Consider the following 22,762-nt stretch of genomic DNA (forward strand, 5'->3'; position numbering starts at 1 on the left):
TTCTTAGTGCAAAAGTAACGCTATTTTTCATCATTAGATTCCAAGGATTACATGAGATTTTAGTTCTGTTGTTAAACTGAAATGGAGTTTCATGGATGAAAATGTCATGCAATGCTGAGAAAATGAGTCTCTGCCAGTGCCAAGTACCAGTCAGATGTTTGACTTTTTTTTGACGTAACCGAAAGGAAGATGTGTTATGCAGTTCGTTTATATTAGTGTCCTGTAGGATAGGATGCTATTAAAAAAAAAAAGTAGTTATAGTGTGCTTAATAACACTTCAGGTTTTAAATGCACACATGGAAGTAGAATGTTTCTTAATTCATAATTCAATGTTAAATGAATTAAATGTAGTAGTTAGAATTCAATGTTAAATGTAGTAGTGCCTGTAGAGATTGGTTAAATATATTTTCTTTTCATGTTTTTTGAAAATATGGTTTAAAATTTAAAAAAAATATACTGTGGGCTCTATGCTGCACTGATACAAGCATAGAGAATAATGTGGAAAATTTGTTTAAACAGTCTTTTTATGTGATAAATGTTTTTATTTTCTTTGTTAGCTCTCAAGTACTATGGATGCCTTGTGTCTTGTTCTTGTTTAGTGTTTACTCTTACAAGCGGACATAAAGAATTTTATGTGACAATAGTTTTGTTTTGGGAATGTGATTTTTATTTTTTTTAATATAGTTGCTTTTTCTTTTTGTTAGGGAGGAAGCTTTATTTTATCATCTTCCAGAGGCCAGCTAGTTCGATTGATACCAGATAGTTCTGGCAAGATTCATCAGCATGCATTGCCACAGGGCCAAGGCATGTTTTCTGGAATTGGCAGAAAGGTTTCTTCTCTTCTGGGTATATTGTCTCCTGGACATGCTGCTGTGGTAAGCTTGAAAAGCATTCATGTAGTAAATTGCTTTAATTTGTCTCTATAATTTCTAGCCTCAATGTCTAAGAAAGAAAAAAGACTATGTAAGAACGTATGATGACTTTAAAAAAAAGAAACAAGACTCAGCTCGTTTATGTTACTTATATTGCTTTGAAATTTGAAAGACAGAGAGAAACCAAATAAATCTGTTGCTTTGTAAAGGAGAATGCTGACTTGCTCTTTAAATCTGATTAAAAGGAGAGTAATTCAAAGTAGTTGTGTTTCCTGGAGAATACACAATGATTCAAAGTCTTGCCTCTTTCTAGTAAAAGCCTCATTACTACTTGAAGAAACTAACAGTAACGTGTAATTTTACTTTTCTGGTTTAGAGTTGCCAAGGATTGGTGATTGGTTTGAGGTTTGTCAATGAACTCCACAGAAGTTGGAAGAAAGTACGAGAAACATACTTTCTAAAGATGTTCTTATATCTATAAAATAAGACTTCTCTTGAAAATTATTGTAATACTTTCATCTTGTAATGTAACTTGTGTAGGTTGCCTAAGGAAGTGATGGGTTTTTTTTGTGGACTGAGAGTGGTGTAGATTGTTGTATCCAAATATTAAGGCTGTACTTTAACCTTTTTAGCTTTTCCTTTTCTAAATGCAGATTTCTAGCATTCTTTGGGATGAAGAGAGATCAAGCTTTTATATGCTAACAAGTTCAAATCTAAACAAATGGGAGATTGATGATTCGTCAGAACGTTATATTCTCAACTGGGATATCAACAAGATCCTGAAAGAACATATTACAGATGCAATTTGGGTAAGAGCCAGCTTACCTGGAAAGGATTTCTGTGTGTTTGTTTAATTAATAGCCTATTTATATATAGCTGTAAGTCAGATGTGTTGTTTTTTAGGGTTCTGAAAGTAACTATGAAGATATTAAAGGAGGAGTAAATATACAATACATGGATTTGCAACAGAATCGGTAAGGAAGTACACTTGCATCTGGTAAGGCTTATGTTAATGAGATAAATGTGTTCTGCTTTCTTGCAAAAACTTTATGTAAGTAATTTCAATTTAAATTTACTTGAATCACAGAATCACAGAATGTTAGGGATTGGAAGACACCTCAAAGGATCATCTAGTCCAATCCCCCTGCCGGAGCAGGACCACCTAGATCAGCACACAAGAATGCGTCCAGGCGGGTTTTGAACATCTGCAGAGAAGGAGATTCCACAACCTCTCTGGGCAGCCTGTTCCAGTGTTCTGTTACCCTTACTGGGAAGAAGTTCTTCCTCATGTTTAAGCGGAACCTCCTATGTTCCAGCTTATATCCATTTCCCCTTGTCCTAGCATTGGATGTCACTGAGAAGAGCCTGGCTCCATCCTCATGACAGTCACCCTTTACATATTTATAAACATTAAGTGCCACTGTCAATAAAATAAGCACGTCATATCAGATAACGATCACATGAAGTACAGGATAATATAGTTATCTCTCTAGCATTACAAAGTAGTTACCTAAGAATAATTTCTTTCACTTTTTTAGTGCCAGTTTATCAGGTTTGGGTATTTATTTTGTCTTGATATTGCAAAGACAGCAAGTAAGCAATTGCAACTTGTTCCAGCAAACACAGAGAATTCAGTATCTCTTTGTTATGATTTTATGTAATTAAATTAAATTAAACCACAACTGTCTTTGTTTAGTTTTGTACTGCAATATGAATGCTGTTAATAAAACAGCTTGAAAGTGTAGTCTTTCTTTCTAAAAAAAAAAAAGTAAATACAATATTGAAAAATACTTATTTTTGATTGTACTTAAATATCTGTTTTTGTGAGTGGTAGGGTTTGAGCAAGGAAAATATGTAATAATTATCTCTCAATGGTGTGATATCTGTTGTTGAATAGGGATGGACTGGTGATACTTGCTGCAGCATGGCATCCTGGGGATCGTCCGTGTCTTGTGTACTACACTCTGATAACAGTAGAAGATAAGGGCTACCAGATGTCTGATGACATTGTTGTGGAGGTCACACAGTATAATCCATCTTTTCAGGTATGCAAATTAAGGCTCTGTAACTGAGTTAAGAAAGCACAGTGCTTTAGAATATTTCTGTACATAAATCAGCTGTCAGATTTTTCTATAAAGGAAAATCAAATTCTCTGTCTTAAGGTTGTTCTTGGAAGTATGTATTCGTAGTATTCTGAGGAAAATTTGCACTAGCATGTTTCAGTGTTTATTAGGAACTGTATGTAAAGATTATGCTTTACATTTTAAAGTATAAGAGTAAAAAGCCTCAAAAATAGAAGTTTAAACATCTGATTATTACTGATTTTATTTTTTGTTGTCTATGAAGGTTTCTACAGAGTAATTTGATGCTATACTGATGCAATCCGTTTAGAACAGATCTCAGACTGTTGAGACTCTTGTAGCAGGACAAGGAATTAAGAGACCTGTCATTGCTAGACAGCTGGCTTGATGAAAGGGAAGGACACACTGGTTGTTCCTAGTGTACCTTGTTTGTGCTATCTCTTCTGGAAGCATAAACTTGGACATTAACTTTCTTTGTTAAACTTCTTCCACTCTTCTTCCTCTCCTCTGCCTGTAATGACATCTTAAAATTGAATCTTAAGATGGAAGGAGGTGTGAAAACTGTAGAATAATTGATCTGTTTACTTATCTTTCCATATGAAATTAGCAAGAATTTAATATATATGGAAGAAAAAAAACCCACCAAAATCTTAAGTTTTAGGGCAAATTAGAAGTGGGTTTGTTTGGGTTTTTACGTTATAAGTTATATCCATATCTTCTCGTTAAAAACTAAAACAAATTTAGGCAACTCTGATCAGCCTTCAAAATGTTAGATGTGTGTTTAAGGTTTTGATTATATATGTGATACTGTTCATATGTAACGCTTTCAGTCAGAAGAGGAAGTGGTGTGCTGTCTGGTAGTCCCAGATTACTTTAGCCATGCTGCTTACCTCTACAAGGAAGATGAAGTGTTTGCGTGTTCCACTGGAACTGGAAGAGTTTCTTTACCACAGGAGAAAATCACATTTGGCATGCAAGGTAACATGCGGGTGCGAGGAGGAGATCACATTTTGTTGATACTTTCTAATTGAGTGTTTTTACAGAATTTAGATTTCTTGGAGAGAAGAATCATGTTTACACTCCTTTTTCTCTTTATTAAATCTTTTGAGCTAGGAGTTTCTCATGAGCGTACGGAGAAAGCGTTGACGTGACATCCAGTGTTGTTATTGCTTACTCTACAGGGTAGAGATGAAAATGAAGTAGATCTCCACTCTTGGTAATTGAAAGGGTGGGGGTTTCATTTGTGGAGTGTTTTCCCCCCTTTTTTTTTCTTCCATCATTCACTCTGGATTTTTTTTTTCTTGAAACTAACTTTGTATTGAGACTCAGCCTTAAAGTTCATACCAGGTGCCTGTGTCAGATGTCTCTAAGTATGCCACCTTTGACCTTCAGAGATGTTTTCAAGTTTTCAAGACACACACACCAGTCCTTAGGTAGAATTTGAACCACCTGAATCTTGAGGTTGGTTTTTTTTTTAAGCTTCAATATCTGGAAATCTGCATCTTGAGTAGCAAATAGTATCCATAATTTCTGTAAATCAGATGCAGCTGTCAGTTACTGTTGGTTGATTCATGACAAAATTTAGTAATTGTTTATGAAACTGTTATGTTTTGTTCTTAAAGTGACATTTATGTACTTTTTTCCTTTTCTCTTTTTTTTTTTTCCCTCCCCCTCTCCTCTCGTTTTAGGAGATAGAATTTTAGGAGCAGGTTCCTGCACTAGCCTCCCCATCTTTTTTACCAAAAAAAGTGGATTTGTCACCATCTTGTCCAGGGAAAACATTTCTCTGCTTCCTGAAGACCTTGAAGATTCTCTGTCCTCTTCTGTTGCTGGACCAAGAAGTGAGGTAATGGTTGGTTGGCTGATTGAAAACTGATAGTAGAAATAAAATGTTTTCCTGGCAGTTCTGATCTTTCACTGTGAAAATCCTGGCTTGTTTGAGCTTTTAAGGATTTTTTTAAATAGACACTCAGACACTTGAAATGAAGGCAATTTTCAAAACCCAAGGAATTTTACATCGTCTGCCAGTTTGAGTAACTTTTCTGTTTTCCTTTGTTTTCAAGTCGATATTTCTATGAAATTTATGGGGTTTTTTCATGTGAGAGTGTTACTATATGTCAGTCACTAGACCTGATGTAACACTATTGTGGAGACTCAGACTTTGTTCTCACTTTTTGATCAGGATGGTCTCTTCAGTCTTTTGTGTCTGTTCCTTTGACTATACGAGAGACTTTTTTTCTTACACTGTGGAAAAACTTGGAGGCTAAGCTGAGAAGGGCTGTATAGTGGCTGAATATTGTTTCTGCTCTGTTATATATATTTATTATTTTTAAATATAAAAATACGTGAAAACATTTTTATTGGTGTTTTATGCAATGTGTATTTATTAAGCTCTTATTTACATCAAACATGTTTTGTTTAAAATGAATGTGGAATTTGTTGCCCAGATGTCTCTGGCATGGGAAGGAAGAATAGAAAAGTTGTTAAAATTTAAATTACAGACTATTTCTATGGGGTAATAGAGAGTTTCAATCTTTATTCCAATTAAATAACCTTTAGAATCAGTTATTATTAACTAAGATTTTAGTAGAAGACCTTTGTGGTGATTGCTTGGATGGAACTGTATTTTTCTTATTGAACTAATCTCTGGTTAGATTTGTCTGCATTTAGATTGTTTTTGTGGGTGGTAGTATTCATAGATACCTTTAAAATTCTGTCAAAAATGTTGGTTTTGGATGTTAATTGTAAAAAATTTGACTGGTAAAATAAGTTGGCATGAGTTCCTTTGCAGGTTGTGTGAATGTTATTAAAATGCTGGAGGTGGAACCACTGTGTGAATTTCACTGTAATGTGTCTTATAGGATGATGTTTGGCTTAATAAATACCACTGCTTCCAGATGCCTTTTTTATTTGAAGTCTGTGTTGTTGCTACTTAGAAAAATTGTTTTCATTTCATAACAAAGATTGATACTTGTCTTTGAGCTGAAGTTTTTACTTTGCTTTTCAGAGTCCTGCATTTGACGCAACCAATAGGCTAGAAATTACAGCTCAAGAAGATAAGACTAAATTACTGAAAGCTGCTTTTCTCCAGTACTGCAGGTAGAAATTGCGCTTGATTTTTGAGGCTTTGTCTGTTTGCTGTTCTTGAAGGTACTCTGATGTTTGAGTAAGAGGTAGTCCTGGTGAAGATACTCTTGTGCTGTTTTAGTTAAAGCTATTTTAATGACACACCCAGATCTTTATTAGGAAAGCGTTAGCTATATCTTGGGCTAGCGAAGGAGTGACACGTGCTAGAAAGGAGCAGACTTTTTCAATGACTTTTCACTTACTCTGCGAACATTCTGTGATTATCTTTGTGCCGGTAAAACAACTTTAAACTTTGTTATTTTGTCTTCTTTATTCTTTAGTAAGTGATGTTTTGTTGTTAAAAAACATTCTTTCCGTTTCTTCCTCGTTTTCATTTGCATGGATGTTTTCAGTAATACTTTCAGATATGTTTAACTGCTATTTATGTGGCCATGACGATAACTAGCATGGCAGGTTTTGTGGCAAGATGATATCTTTTTTAGACTGACTGATATGGGGGAGTGGAAGGAAATGCACTGTTCATCAAAATATCCTGATTAGAGCAACTTGACTGTTGGGAGGCATGCAATGCCTCTGAAAGTTTTGATGTTGAAATGAGTGATGTAAACAAAGGAGGAAGAGGAGAGATAAGAAGTTAAACAGAGCTGTAGACTTAGATTAATTGTATTTAGAGATTGCTTTCAATATATATTTATTAAGAAAAAACAAAAACAAAAACCAACAACAAACCAACCTACAAACTCTCTTAGGACTAATCTCCTTAAAGAGTATTAAGACTTGGAAAGAACAGATTTAAGATAACTGGAAGTAGGAGTGTTTTTGACAGGGAGCTGCATGTGAGGTAGAAGATTGAGAAAGGGATTAGGTGCATAGAATAAAGAATATCAAGACAAGGTCTGTAAACGTGCAGAATTTAGAAAGAAAATCTACATGTATTCATGAGCGGAGATGTCAGTAAACAGAACTGGTGCTGAAGATGACTGTAGTTCTGAGGTGACTGGAGTAGCTAAGGTCTGAGAGCACGGAAAACAAATATGAAAGTTGATGTCACTGAGGATGTGAACAAGGGGTTGGAAACGGTCAGAAGAAAGTAGGAAGTAGTAGGAAAACTGTGAGACAGTAGGAAACTGTACAGTTATTCTGATGAAAATTTGTGTTATGAAATTAGAAGAAATTAATAATTTGATTTGTATGGTATTGATTCAGATTTTTTTCAAAAAAGATGGTATAGTAAAGTCAATGGAGAAATCTTCCACAGAACAGACGTAGCAATGGCCTGTCCAAATGGCCAAGCAGTTGATGCAAAGCAAATAATGTAAAGTTGTGAAGTGAGCAGAAATGTGAAGCCCATCCACTGGGCAATGAGCACAGTCAGCTTTTCAGACCTAGTGACCATGGTAAGGGATGGGTTGTTCTATGGAACGATTGAGTTGATGCTTTGTGATGTACTCACTGATGGCAGTTTGAAGGAGACAATAAAGTACAATATAAATTCCTTAGAAACCTGTGTCCTGTGGAGTAGTAAAGGTGGGACTTTCTTGTTTAATAGAAGATTCAGTATATTCCAGTTTTTTAAAAGTATACTTTGATTTAGTAAACCTTTGTGCAATTTCTGGATGCGCTGCTGGTTTTTATTTCGAGGCATCTTGGTCATAAAAACATTGAAACTGAAAGTCTCATGAAAAATATTATCTGATTTTTGGAAATATCTATATATTGGAATCACAGTATCTCTTCTCAGTTGTAGTACTATAATTCTTAGTCACGAAACCAAATCAGTGCTTTTTGTGAATATGGCATGCTTCTTACATAGGATTCTTCAGTACGACTTCATACCTTGGAGGTTTAAGCATTTGGATGCTTCTTACTCTTCTGCTTATTGACCTGAATAGAATAGGATTCTCTGAAATTGTAGGAAATAAGAATAATGCATATTTGCTGACATGTTTTTCTGACAGCTTTTACTCTGTTGCCAGTTGTGACAGTAATTACTTGTACTTTTGAGAGGGTTTTAAAGCAAGCAGTAGAAATTTGGTGACGTGACTTATCAATGACATTCAGACTTAGCTCTGTATGATGAGTTTTTTCTCTTAAATAATAGTCATAATAATGAGGATAGTAGAATAAAAAGTGTCTTGAAACACCCTGGGCTTAAGCTTTTTTCTTTTATAGATCGTGCCACCTACTTGCTTTAAAAGAATTGCAATACTTTTTATCCATGTAATCAGAATACCTTTTATCCAGAATTAGTTTAAAGATAGTCCAAACAATGCTTGATGTTTGCAATCTAAAACACTTTACAAAAAGCTTATCGGAAAATCCTACTTATTGAGTGGTTCTTGTTCCTGTAATCCTATCTATTGTTTTGATTTCATATACTTTGTATTTCTTTTGTTTCAGGAGAGATATAGTCAATGCACAAAGCATGGTACTTGAGCTCTTTCCAAGTAATGCAGATCTGGATTCTGATGCTGAACTGGATAGGGCAGTGACTCAGATAAGTGTGGACTTAATGGATGATTACCCTGCCTCTGATCCAAGATGGGCTGAATCTGTACCTGAAGGTAAACATAATGGTGTGGGATTTTTTTGTTGTGATTTTTGATTTTGGGATTTTTGTGGGATTTTTTTCTTTTTTTTTTTGTGAAAAACTGACTGTAGTACTCCAGATAAAATTATAATTTATCTGGAGTACTATAAAAAGGTACAGGTGTCTCTTGCTGTCTTCCACCACTAGATATATTTCCAGAAAGGCTAAAGGATGCATCTTATGAGACTGTCAGATAAACTTGCAGTCTACTGCGGTTATTCCTTGACTTCATACAGTAAACACAAACAGCAAAGAAAACGTTTTTTAGAAGAGTACTCTGTGCAAAGAACAGGTGACGTCACTTCAGTGATATGATTCCTTGGATAAATGTAAATTATTTTCCATAAATAGAATAGATATGTTAAGAGAAAGAGTTTATTTGCTTATGCTTAACCCTTTGTCAGCATGGGCTGCACAGCTTCTGGTAAGCTTGGATCCTGAATAGAGTGAGCTTGTATCCCTCTGTGGCATTGGTATTTATGTCTGCCTAAAAGAGGACTAGACAAATTTTTTTTGGAGTGTTTGTTGTACTTAAAGCATTAAAGCAGACGCGTTTCTGGCAAGAAACTTCTTTGTTCGTGCTTCCCTGTCTCTTATGAACAGTGTTAACTGGAAACTGTCCTCGGGACCTCTCAATAGCAGTTGCCAGTTACTGAGCAGAGACTTGGTTGGAAAGTTCGTGTAGTAAATAGTTACAGATGGATGATGCTTCCTGCTGTTGTTTCTGCATGACAGCAAGTTAGAAATTGTCAGGCATCAGATCCCTAGTATTTTCTGAATTAACTTTATTTTTAATTTGTCAGCTTATCTGCATTTATTCCTGGCTGAAACAAGAAGTGAAAATTGATAGCTTCTTGGAAATAATCTTGCTAAATTTGTTCCTAGTGATAGTTCTTCTGAGTTTTTGTATCTTGGTGGTCTTTTGGTTTAAAGCACGCTTAGCACATACAGCAATTCTGAAATAGGAAAATAACATGGGCTCTGGAGAACTCCGCTGAGGTGAGATACTTGTGAAGATGCTCATGAGGAAGCTTCCATTATCCTTGCCAACTCCTTTAAGGATCCAGTTGTCTGGACAGAAGTCTTCGCTGGCTCTTCAGATGAAAGCTCATTTGAGGAAGAAGTAGAGAAGTGCTGGGCAGCCGCTTACGTTGTGCAGTGCAATTGTGCAGGCAACGCGGAGTCCATCAGATCTGAATACCTGTTAGCACTTTATTTTGTAGTAGCTGTGGTCTAGGGCATAATAAATGTAGCAATAGCTAGTCCACAAAGAAGATAAAAATTTGAATCTGAATCTTACTAAAACTCGAATAAGCTGATGAGCTACTCTTTTAGCAGCATAATGAGTTGAGTGCTTCAGAATCGTTGTACTGATCTAAAGATCCTACTCGGTTTCTTCTAAAAGCTTTACTTCAGCTATGATAGAGTTCCAAAACGACATGAAAAATAGCATGGTAAGCAATATATAAATGTGTGTGCATATATTTAAAAAAGTATGAGTGCAGTAACACTATAGAAATTTCTAGACTCAGGTGAAAAACAATAGTTATCAAAGAAATGAAGTTATCAAGTGTTCTGATGGACGGTTTTTCTCTTTTTAGAAGCAGCTGGTTTCAGCAACACATCTCTCATTCTTCTTCATCAGCTAGAGGATAAGACAAAAGCACATTCCTTCTTCATTGAATTTCTTCATCAGGTAAAATTCTACTGTTCTTTTGGTATTGGTACGCACAGTAGAGTATTATTTTGTCTTAAAGTAGTTATTCTAGAACACTGTTTAAAGCACACGTGATTTTTTATTTTTTTAATAAAAGGTTGGTGTGTTTGAACGTCTGGACATTTTTCCAGTACGAGGGATGCCGATGGCAACTCGACTGTTGCTCTGTGAGCACGCAGAGAAGCTAGCAGCAGCTGTCGTTCTCAAGAATCACCACTCCAGGCTGCCTGATCTAGTGAATGCTGCTATACTGATCGCATTAAACAAGAGGGAGTGTGACATTCCACCAAGTCTTACCCCTGCAGATGTGTTCTTTCGAGAGGTAAGAAAGCTCTTATTTCTGAATCATTGTATAGTAGCGCGTGTAGTAGAAGTTGCAAAGCTTTAATGTATACTTTGAAACTTTTCCCTTTGAAAACCAGTTCAACTTTACACAATGTCTCTTTAAATAGGGATGGCGTGGTACTGTTTTCCTCACTTCAGTGTACGTGCTTTTTTATGTCTGCAACTGAAACATGAATTCTGACAAATTTTGTGTAGCAAAAGTAAAGTTGTTATGATTTCCAACTAACTTACATGGGCAAACAATGAAAAAGACAAGTGAAATTCTCTGGCACATCAGAAGACATGCTAAATTATCATTTTTAAGGGGTGAACTGAAGAGTATGAAGCTTTCCAGATAGGAAACCTGCTTTGATGAGCTGTCCTGGATGGGATTGTATCAATTCAGTCTCATAATTTTTTTCCTCTCTAATGTTAGTCAGTTTATGCCGCATTCCAGTCAAGCACCCAGTCTGTCTGTCTTTCTTCCTTCTTGAGAAGAACTATACACAAAATGCTTATTCTTACGAAGTTTTTTTTCTGTAAAGGATAGTAGTTGCTAATGGAGAAAAATAAATATAAAAGAAAATGGAAATAATAGTCTGCTATTTTAAAGCAGCTGTATTGTCCAGTATACTTAATCTAACAAAGATTCTTCTGCCAAATGTTTCTGAAGGATATGGTGGAATATGCTTAATGAAAGTTTATGGAGTTGCCTTGGAAAAAGAGGGTTTTTTTTTTATTCCAGATTTAAGTCCAGAATTAAGGCAATTCTTGTATTCTGAGTATTGTATAAAATAGAAGCTGGTGATTTCATTATCCATTTGAGTAGCTGATACTTTTATATGTTTTTGGCTGTTGATGTGGTTTCTACTAATACTTGTTTGCTTTTCTATACAAGTTGTAACTTGGCTTTCAGGTATCTGCTACTAATGTAGGTGTTTGTGCTCAGTGCAATTTTTCTTTCTGTCTTTAAGGTGTCCCAGATAGATTCCATCTTTGAATGCTTGCTAGAAGAGGAGGAACAAATCCTGAAAGACATGTCTATTGAATCAATCGAGTGGGCCCAGATAGTTGTCAATGTGAACAACATCATTAAGGTATAGAACTGCATTAACCAAAATGTTTGTGGGAGAGCAGGGTAAATATCGAAGAGCACTCAGCAAGTTGAGCGCAGTACATCTGAGTTACTGGTATGAGAACAAAAATGAATGCACTTTTCATAGGTCCAGATATATTTGAAAGGAAAAGATGATCTCATGAAGAGTTAGGGACATTGTTTTTCCTCCTGAGCCACTGCTAAAGAGAATTGGAGAAGTTACGGCATTGTTGGAAGTAGCAAAAGCACAAGTGCATAGCAAAGCATGATGAGCTTATGCTTGAGCACTGAGGTTTCTTGCTCAGTCAGTATGTGCTCTTCTATACAACTGAGAAAGTGGTGTAGAAAAAAGGGGAATATCAACAGATTATTTCAGAATTATGGAAGACAACGTCTTTTACCATCTGTGTATATGCAGGTAGATTTTAATGTACTTATGTCCTTGCCTTTAAACAGGACATGCTACAAGCTGCCTGTCAGTATCGTCAGTCTAGAGCCTCTTTATATAAAACAGGAGAGCTTCCAGAAAGAGAACCTGAATATATTCCATGGACAGGTGAGAAAGTATTATCACTAGTTTATTAATTATCTATCCTAAACAAAAATAGTTTTTGCGAGTTTCGGAACACAATGATTGCAATCTGAATGTTAAACTTGCTGTTAAAAGCTGCTGCAAAGTTGTCAGTAAGAATAGGAAACGTTAAAGGTTTCATTTGGTGAACGAAATGAGATGAATCAGTGAACGCTTATTTTGTCCAGTATTGGTGATAATTCTTTAAAACTTGCATTGCAAATTTGACTACAAAAACAAGGTTTGGGAGACAAAGCTAATTTTTTTTGAATGGTTGTTAATATGCACTGGTTCTGGATGGCAGACCTATGGGATAGATAATATTAAAATGAATCATAAAATGTGATCTATAACTGCTCTAAAAGGACTGATGGTTCTTCATGTCCTTAAGTATTTTGTTTTGATTGTTTAATAACATGAAAAACTTACCAGAACAAATGTTTGCAGAAGCAAGCACTTTCCAGTTGGTGCTTAAGCTTTCTTGTGGCCTCTGTGCGTATAAAACATACTTGGTTAGTGCTCCTAAGATAAAAATCTTTTGAAAAGCAGAACCCATGCAGGCTATTCTCATGTGTTTGTCTTGATGGCTACATCCAAGTATTAAAATCAGGTTAACAGAAGTTGCCTTTTCCTTGTGAGTATTCTCTGCTTTGCTTACAGGTGGTGCAAGTGATTCTTTTCTTCGGAAAAATAGCTGGTATTGATAGTTGATGGTGTAGATCTACGTAGTTCAGGGGGTCTTTTCGTTTCTCTCATTTACTATATTTGGCTGAATTTAATACGTGAAGGTAGATGGGAGTATGTGTTTGTCTGGTGGGTTTTTTTGATAGTATTGCTTTAATTTTCAAAATTAAGATGTTTACTAGCTTTTTTCTTTCTATTTTTTTAATCATACTTAGTAATGTTTCTGCTATACTTCAGCGTAGATTCTTGTGATGATAAGATTATTGTTTTAATGTTCCCTATGTTGTTTTCCCAAGCGTCTAGCAGCCTTCGTACAGCAATAATACGTCAGCATGGAATCATTCTGAAGATAGTGTATCCCCAGGCGGACAGTAACCTCCGCAGCGTTGTAGCTGAACAGTTGGTGGCACTACTGGATTGTTTTCTAGATGGCTATGTTTCTCAGCTGAAATCTGTGGACGGGCCTGCTGATCAAGAGAGATACAACAATGTGGAAATGGAATATGTGCAAAAAAGATCAGAACTCTTGTCTCCTCTCCGTAAGTACTATCGGTTTTCCTTAACGCTAGGATTAAATGTTGCATTCGATGAGGAAATGATGCAAATCTGATGGAGCAAATGGCATCTGTGTGTGATTTCTATTTGTTGTACGTTTGCCTTCAGAGTACAAGTTACTGTTTCTGTTATTTAATGAGATATTTACAAAATAAAAACAGATTACAGAATTGCATCCAAGACATGCCCATACCTCTATTAAGACACGTTGCTGCTTGCGTTTTTTTTCTTCTGCTAGCTTGTTAAATTTTTCTGGCAGGAATTTATCTTGTGCCAGCTGGCTGAAAATAGCCTGTAAATGGAGTTCTAAATCTTCGTTGTTGGTAGTTGACATAAATTTGTGTGCCTGAAAGTTTGTTTAGTGTTTATCAAGAAAAAGTTACTTTTCAAGTCTTGATTATTTAATAATCAAACCTGCTGTTTAATGTGTCAGGTGTGATAAAGTCCTTAATGAGTAAATGAAAGCAAAGACCCCTTGTTAAATGGAAATAACTGTGAGCAAACACATTTTAGTAAGCTTACGAAGTTTAATTTTTATATACTAAAAATGAATGCTGTAAATAGAACAGTCTAATAGTCACTGCCTTTCAACATTCTTAAACCTTAAGAAAAGTCTCTTAAACTGTCATTATCAGTTTTACTGACGTTCATAGGCTCTGTCAGCTTGTAAACACATTTTATATCATTATGTTCAATCTAAAGTTAATATTTCCTTACAAACACAGATGTGTGTTCTGCCAACTCTTATGTATTTGAACCAAAATGAAAAATTTTAAATAATAGCATTTGTATTCGAAATAATGTTTTCTTTACTTATTCTATCTGTCCTCGAAAGCCTTTTTCTGCTGCTTTGTCACTTTGTATAATTGAGTAGATATTACTAGAGTTACTAAGCCATGGGTTGATTTCCCGCTCCCCCCCCAAAAGCACAAATAGCAGATGTTGCCAATTTTCAGAGAAAAGAGGATGTAGACTGGCAATTTAGTATTCTAAATTTCTCTTCTTCCCTCTTGTATTGGGGGACAGAAGAGGTAGGTAGGTGAGCTTGCACGTGCACAGGATATGGATGCAATAAGGTGAATGTTTCTTTGGGAACGCATAAGTATCTCTGGGATGTAAACACTTGAAACTTGTTTGCATTTTTCACGTCTCTGCTGTCAGCCATCCCACCCACGGCCAAAGGTGAGCTTGTTTGATTTAACTTCTCTTTCTTCTTGCTTACTTAGTTTCCCTGGGACAGTATCAGATGGCAGCTACTTTGGCAGAGAAGTACTGTGACTTCGATATCCTGGTGCAAATGTGTGAGCAGACAGACAACCAGGCCAGATTACAACGTTACATGAGTCAGTTTGCAGATCAGGTAACTCTTTTTGCCAGTTCCTTTAGATAGTGTTTTGTAATGTGTTTGCACCTGAAATGTTGCAGAAGTTACGATTGGGGAAGGGGGTGTCTTTTTTAATGCATATGTATTTCCATATGCATACAGGAGTAGTGTGGAAAATTGGAGTCAAGATTCGCTGTGCAGAACTCAATGACATATGTTACCCTGAGACTGCAAAACAAGTCAGCAAAAATACAAGTGCCAGCTGTACAGGCAACGGCTTTTCTGTGTCTCCTTTTTTGTGTCTCAAACACATTGTCTCACTCTTAACATCTTTCAGCATTTTCTAACTAGTTCACTGAGGCGCTGTAGTCAATGTACTGTTGTTTCGTTGAACTAATGTAATATAAATTTAAGGATAATTTCCAAATAAGAAGACAAGATTGTTAAACATAGAAGAGTAGGAAGATAGGGATCTTGCCGTGGTCTTTTTTTTATTGTCGTGCTGGGTACTTGTTGGACAATTTTTCAGTGTCTGACAAAATCTGGCGTAAAAACTTTTTAAGCGTGCCGAAAAATTGGGAGGCTTAAGGAAAAGGCAATAGAGACTGCTTGAAGCGAGGAGGACTGGGACGAAAGTTTCCTAATTTGAGAGTTGGTGAGATCAGTTTGTTTAGCTTTCCACAACAACCAGGGAAGGAGAAATCCTGCAGTCTACAGGTTTCTTAGTAAAGAGAGTGCAGAAAGGTTGTTTAATAAGAACACGCAAAAGTATTAGTAACAGACAAAAATTATAGTAAGTTTTTAATAGTGAGGGGTAAATACTCAATATTCACACATGCTGCCAAAGAAGGGATGAATTCTCGTATTTGTTCTCTTCAGATGCTTTTTTTTTAAAAAAAAAAGGGAAAAAAGTAACACTTTCTGAAAAAACGTTAGCAAATGTAGAGCTGAATAGACCAAGTCTAATGGATAGAATATCAGACTGGTGACCTCTTCAAACTTTATTTTTTAAATTGTTAATGCAATTAAAATCTATGATTATTCTAAAATTACTCTGAAAAGACTTAAATCTCAAACATAAATCCTGATTAATTATGTCAGATCGAAGTTTTTGATGATAAAATAGGTGGGTTGGTTTTTTTTGAATACATTAGTTTTTAACAGTGACAGAGAAGTAAGGTTGTAGGTTCAGTTGGAGATAGGAAGGAATGTTTCAAAAACAGTGAAAGCAGGAGTGGACTTGTATATGAAAGGGAGTAGTAAGCACAGAGTTCTGAGGGGGGGAAGGAACAAGTGAAAATGTCAGATTAGAATTGTGAGTGATGTGATACCTGTTTCCATTCTTGTGAGTTAACGTGAGGAATTTACATTTGGCACTTTCTTCACTTCCATTGAAGGATAAATGCTGCTGTGTCTATCAGCATCTCTTGCACTGTAGCTGATGAATTCTTTAAACACTATTTCTATCAGAACTCTAAAGTTTTTTCATCAACAGTGTTATTTTTCGTGTGTCTTTTGCTAAGCAGGCTCTCACCATGTTCTTACCAATTCAATTTTATGAAACATTTTGCCTTAGAAGACAAGATATTTAAATGTAACTGTTAAAATCTACTCAAATTCCTATTATCTTCAGAATTTTTCAGATTTCCTCTTTCGCTGGTATTTAGAAAAAGGAAAGCGAGGGAAGCTGTTATCTCAGCCTGTTGCTCAGCATGGACAGCTGGCCAGTTTCTTACAAGCTCACGAGCATCTGAGTTGGTTACATGAAATCAACAGTCAGGATTTGCAAAAGGTAGAGTTTCTTAGTACAACCAAACTGAAATGTCATACGTTAAATGAGTCAAGTATGTATTCAAGTAGGCAAATTATCTAGTTCTGACAGCTTATCCAGGTGACTTAAGGGAGAGATGACATGGATTATTAATGGAGTACCAAAAGCCTCCCTCCAGGCACCATCTGGTATATCATATAAGCCACTGCACCATGTAATGGAAATTAGGGCTGCTTTTCATCCTTTGTTGGTGGCTAATATTTTGTATCAAGGAAGCTTTATATGCCTATGTGGTTACCACTTTGGTGTAATTGGGAGTTTACAGTGAATATTAATAACGTTTTCAGATTATCCAGCAAGGGAAAAACTGAAATTTGTATTTAAAAACTAACCATTTAAAGCAAAGGAATTTGGAGGTATCACAAAAGTAAAAAATATACTGATTACTTGAATCACTTATATTCATAGCATAAAGGCAGTATTTTTTAGAATCATAGAATGGTTAGGGCTGGAAGGGACCTTCAAAGGTCATCTAGTCCAACCCCCCTGCAAGGAACAGGGATATCTCCAACTAGATCATTTTTAATAGCTAATGTGCATGTGGATAGGTTAATGTGACATTATTTTTAAACTTGATTCTTTCTTGCCTAGTAGGCTGCCCAGTTATTTTTTCTCTGCGTCCTGTTGGTTAGTCATCCCTTCCTTTGGCTAGATTTATGAATGTATTACACTTTAGCGAATAAACTTTTTCTAAGGAAAAACGGCTTCTTTTAATCCATGTGCGCATTTATTAAGCACGCAAAGCATGGAAACACTTACCCTGCTGTAAATTATGGGTTGATAATACTTTATGCCCCTTAAAAAAAAAAAACCACACAAAACCTCAAAACAAACCAACAAAATCCCGAATCAACAACAAAACAAACCAAAACTCACCCTGAGAGTCTTGTAATAGTCTGCTTTTGTTGACTGAGGTTTTGACTTCTATAGTAAAGCACTATGAAGAGGGGACAAGGGTTCTAAAATTTACAAGTAATTCAGTCTGGATAGTTTATTTCTGAGTAGGTGCTCAAAAATTTTCTGTTCCTTTGTCCAACAGGCAAATAAATTCTTTCAGAAATGTTTTGGTTACATATAATTCTGTTTTTCAATTTCCTTGATTAACAAGTAAATCAGTCTGTATGCAAAGTTTTCCTGTCAAAGCATATTTGCCTGGCTTTTATGGCAAAGCCTTGAATAAGATCCCAGATGTGTTATACATGAAGTTGCAATTTATCCTTTGATCTTAAGATAGTTTTTCTTGATTAGTAATAAAAATGCATTTTGGATATAATTGGAGTAGAGATCCTTATCTCTTCCTGAAGAGTGTAGTGCAGAGTTCTAATGTGCAAGTTTTAGGACTTTTTAAAATAAAGGTTGTAGTATTACAAACAATAAATAGCTGTGAGACTGCAGTTCAGATTAAATCCTTATCTGCTAACCTTCTGATGTTAAATTCTAAAACTGATTTCTAACATTTTTATTAATTTCAGGCTCACAGAACGTTGCAGACTTTAGCAAACATGGAGACCCGATATTTTGCAAAGAAGAAAACACTTCTTGGCTTGAGCAAATTAGCTGCACTGGCGTCTGACTTTTCAGAAGATATACTGCAAGAGAAAATAGAAGGTAACAAATAAAAACAGAGCAAAGTGAAGGATAGACTAATGAAGTTATTGAATTAGAATCATGTTAATTTTGCAGGTAGTTAATTTATTAGACTGAGGGCTCTACGTTAATGTGGTACGGATAAACGGGCTTATGATTTTGCTCATTGCAGGAAGGATAAGGAAGACAGCATAAGGCAGTAACCTTAGTGTTCACCTTCACTGGTGAGTTAGGACTATGAGCAAGGGAAATTTGCACCTTTTCACTTTTTCTAATAACACACAAAATATTGGCATAAATAAGAAGCTGTACGGTCTTTTTGAAAAGTCATTAGACAGTTCTGAAGTAGACGAAGCTGCATTTCGTATTTCAGATGCAAGGTAAAAAGGATTTAATTTCTTAAAGCCTGTTTATTGAATGGCTCTCAATTTTGAATTCTTCTCAGGTCCTGAGACTCTTAGGTTCTCCAAGGAAATCCTGTAACTATGTTGTGTTGTAATAACGTACCCGCAAATACATACATTTGTGATCAAGAAGTGCTTTCTCAGCATCTTTCTCTCTGTATCTAGGAAGGTTACAGTGACAGTGTTTCGTTATGCTCCAGCTGAAAGGATATTAATGGGAAAAGTAGGAATCCTCTTCTGCTTCATTACAAAATGCAACAGTTACACTGCTCTGCCATTCCTATCACTTTGGAAAATACCCTTTTCCTGCTACTGTTTGTGCAGCACATGTTGCTGTGCGTTTGTGAAAAAACAATTCTACGCTGACAGTTAAGCTAACACTGGCCACCAGGGGGAAAGCTTTGAAATATTACTCACGGTTACTACTCAAGTCTGCTTCTGTATATCTGCGTATTTATCCATGTGCGTTTTGTACAAGTCTTAAAAGAAATCCTGTTGAGAAAGACTGGGGGTAATTACGATAACTAACTAGACTTCACCAATTATTTTTAGCTTGTAATAATAATATATCATCTATCCTTTAGATTATAAAGCATTGCATGAAATATTGAGGTTGAAATTTCTCCCAGCAGTGAGAAAAACCTATGCTAATGTGAAGAATCTAATCTTTAACTAAGAAAACCATAGAAAAATGAGGAAATCAAAGCTATATTTCAGTAGAGTAATGAACTCTCAAAACTTGATCTGGACTTTACTCTGCTATGTGTTTTCGTATGGCACATGACATAGCTTTTAAAACGTACGCTCTTCATGTATCAGTTTTCTATTGATAAAAGAATAATTATTTCTGCCGCAGTCTGCTTATCCATTTAAACAGATAAAATGCTCCTTTCTGCCATGCAATGGAACTTGGAGGGGGGTGCGAGGAGGGGCAGGGTTCACATGTGTGGCTGAAATTATTCCAATTTGATTGATTTCACCTAATAAGTTTATAAGCCTGAAGCAGATTATAGTGGAAAATCAAGCAATCAAATATGGAATAATTCATGAGATGGAGCAAGTCCATGGCACAATTCTTCAGCCAAAAGGTAGCTCCTAAAAATTGCAACCAACTTACTTTCCTGCATAGTGCAACGATTTCCCTCCAATCCTATGTATTCATTCTGCGATTTTGAGAAAAAAGAAGAGTCATCAGTCTGCATGACACTGGGAACCTGAGTGGAAAGTAAGAACTAGTTCACTAGGTTAACAATATTGAAGTGGAAGGAAGTGGAAGTATTTCTGTGCTTCAGGAACATAGATAAGCATCCAAATAGAATGCTTCATAACAAACATTTGTAGACCTGAATGATATTGTGACTTGACAGTTATTACTGTTCCATATAACTTATTACTACATTTTAATAACACGAAACATTCTTTTCCTTAAATGACTTCAAGAAATATCAGAACAGGAACGCTTTCTGTTACATCAGGAGACACTTCCTGAACAATTACTGGCAGAGAAACAGTTGAACCTCAATGAAATGCCAGTATTGTCTGCACCTCAGCTCATTGATGTAAGTATCTCATGTTTTCTTCATTACACAGCTGAAGTTTCAGTATGTTTTTTGCCTCTGTGTGATAAAATAAATGAGAAAGTGACAACTGTCTTTATCCCTTACATGGCTTGTTAAGCACGTGAAGATCTGACATATGAGTTCGTTTATCTTTCCTTAGTTTTTACCAGCACCAAACTTCAGAATGCTGTTTTTTAGTTCAAATTTCTTTTTGTTGAACGTGTGCTTTAGAGTGCTGCCAGGAGAAAAAGCAAATCAGATCAGTGCCAGAAGTTGATTTACTGGTCTGAGCCTATTTTTGGATATGAGACAATTTTTACCTTCTGTTACATTCTCAGTAGGGCAGAACTTGGAAGGCTGAAGGAACAAATATCTCCACCTTAGTGGAGAAGGATCACAGAATCACAGAATGTTAGGGATTGGAAGGGACCTCAAAGGATCATCTAGTCCAATCCCCCTGCCGGAGCAGGACCACCTAGATCAGATCACACAAGAACGCGTCCAGGCGAGTTTTGAACATCTCCAGAGAAAGAGACTCCACGACCTCTCTGGGCAGCCTGTTCCAGTGTTCTGTTACCCTTACTGGGAAAAAGTTCTTCCTCATGTTTAAGCAGAACCTCCTATGTTCCAGCTTATATCCATTTCCCCTTGTCCTATCATTGGATGCCACTGAGAAGAGCCTGGCTCCAATCTAGAAAAGGAAAGGGCTAGAAGCAGGGAGAGGCTTTTGATCACCTGTTGCAAAGAGGCACCTGAAGTCTTTAAGTTTTTTGTTTTGTTTTCTCTTTTTCAAAAACGAACCAAAAAAACCCCTGCCCATAATGAAACAAAAATTAACTGCTCCAGTGCTGGGATCACTGGTGGTGCTGACTCCCTTTCCACACTCCTTTCTGCCTCGTTGGCAACATGTTTTTACCATCACACAGAAAATATTCAATGAGCAACAACCGATACATTGTAAAACAAATCAGGTCCTGCCTAGGTGTCAGTTTTGCAGCTCCTTACTTTTCTTGTAACCCTGTGGAAAATCAAAAGCTGATAATGTGCTTGTTTACATTCTCCTCTTTTTCTTAGAACAACACTAATAGCAGATTCTGAAGTCATTACCTGTATCTTTAAGTGAGATTATCTGTGGAATTAGGGGAGACTAGGAAGTGTCACTCATGACTTGGCAAGTGCTGGCACTATGACAGTTTCCCTTCTGAATTCTCTCTGTTGTGAAACCAATGTTCATACTTGCTACTTGCAATGTGAGAATGAAACTTGGAAAGTGTAAATAAAAAGAACATTAATGTTAACTTGCCTTTAAAGGACTAATTCAGCATTTTTTTGGGAGTGGGGGATGAAGTATTGATAGCAAACTTGCCTGGTTTTTAAAGGTGAAAGGCAGTACGTGTGCTTAAGTACTGCTTTGAGCTTAATTACCAAAATAATTCTGACAGCTTATTTGTGGAGCTGAGCTCTGGCTACAATAGTCCAGGAATGTTACAGCCTTAAATGGCATTTAAATTTGAAACCTAGCAGCCTTATATCCAATATCATTTGTCCACAGACCATTGTCATCTAGGTGGAATGCTGCTCTAAAACCTTAAGTATATTCCTTACTATAAAAATACTTGCAGTTGAATCAAGACATATTTTCATGAGAAGGTCATGTAAGTGGAAAATACATGGTGGTCTTCCCACAATGAGTTGTCCATGATATCAGTTACATTAGTTTGTAGGCTAAAAATAATTCTCTGTGTTAATCTCTCATATCATAGATGTACATATGTGATGAGAACAGAAGGGCCAATGAGTATGACTTCAAGAAAGCACTTGATCTACTGGAATATATTGATGAGGTAGGAAAAGCTCTTGAAGGATTTTGAATCCAGAGACTTTGGTTTTATTTATTATTGTTTAAGCTAGAGTGGTGCATCTGTAGTTAGTTAACATATTAGCATAGCGTACTGTAATTAAAAATAACTCAATGTGGGTTTTTTTCAGTTTGTTTCCAAGTTACTGGAGACTTAATGCCAAATGTGGTTTAGATCATTTAAGAAAAATGACACTCCTCATCTTCACTTCCCATTTATAGTCTATAGTTTGTTTTTCAGAACATTGCTTCCCTACAGGCTTTATCCAAACAGGACAAAGATCATCTGTTTTCAGTAGTTTAGTTCTTACGTCTTCCCTATTGGCAGTTTCTTCGATTGTCATGGGATAACCAGCTTTTTAACAGGAAAATAGCATTGAACCAGAGATTTGCTATCTGCTCTCTCAGGGCATCTCGCTATATGATCTAGTATCTTGTTGGAGTAATTTTCCACTAAGCCTGAATAAATCAACTTCTGAGGAGCATCAAACCTGAATTAACAACAGTCTGTGCTAAAAAGCTGAAGATGTATTATTTCAGCAAAAGTATGCCTTACTAATTGAAAACGAGAGCTCTTTTCTGATTATACCAATTCTTACTAGCCTGGGAGATTTCCAAGTTA

At 36.1% G+C, this 22,762-nt stretch overlaps 1 protein-coding gene across 1 annotated transcript in view; it reads left to right on the forward strand.

Annotated features, from left to right (window-relative positions):
* The window catches only part of NUP133 (nucleoporin 133), a 36,565-nt gene that overhangs the window by 9,094 nt on the left and 4,709 nt on the right, over window positions 1–22,762 (forward strand). Inside the window, exons 6-23 of the mRNA XM_086631560.1 lie at window positions 705–875; window positions 1,526–1,681; window positions 1,776–1,846; window positions 2,770–2,917; window positions 3,784–3,931; window positions 4,642–4,799; window positions 5,961–6,052; window positions 8,441–8,604; window positions 10,232–10,326; window positions 10,445–10,669; window positions 11,646–11,768; window positions 12,224–12,323; window positions 13,319–13,561; window positions 14,804–14,937; window positions 16,535–16,693; window positions 18,205–18,340; window positions 20,164–20,282; window positions 22,046–22,126. Of these exons, the coding sequence (XP_086487686.1) occupies window positions 705–875; window positions 1,526–1,681; window positions 1,776–1,846; window positions 2,770–2,917; window positions 3,784–3,931; window positions 4,642–4,799; window positions 5,961–6,052; window positions 8,441–8,604; window positions 10,232–10,326; window positions 10,445–10,669; window positions 11,646–11,768; window positions 12,224–12,323; window positions 13,319–13,561; window positions 14,804–14,937; window positions 16,535–16,693; window positions 18,205–18,340; window positions 20,164–20,282; window positions 22,046–22,126 (2,523 nt within the window). The remainder of the gene's footprint in view (window positions 1–704; window positions 876–1,525; window positions 1,682–1,775; window positions 1,847–2,769; window positions 2,918–3,783; window positions 3,932–4,641; window positions 4,800–5,960; window positions 6,053–8,440; window positions 8,605–10,231; window positions 10,327–10,444; window positions 10,670–11,645; window positions 11,769–12,223; window positions 12,324–13,318; window positions 13,562–14,803; window positions 14,938–16,534; window positions 16,694–18,204; window positions 18,341–20,163; window positions 20,283–22,045; window positions 22,127–22,762) is intronic.

The sequence above is a fragment of the Tauraco erythrolophus genome, chromosome 2, assembly GCF_009769465.1.
Source record: "Tauraco erythrolophus isolate bTauEry1 chromosome 2, bTauEry1.pri, whole genome shotgun sequence".
NCBI classification, from domain to species: domain Eukaryota; kingdom Metazoa; phylum Chordata; class Aves; order Musophagiformes; family Musophagidae; genus Tauraco; species Tauraco erythrolophus.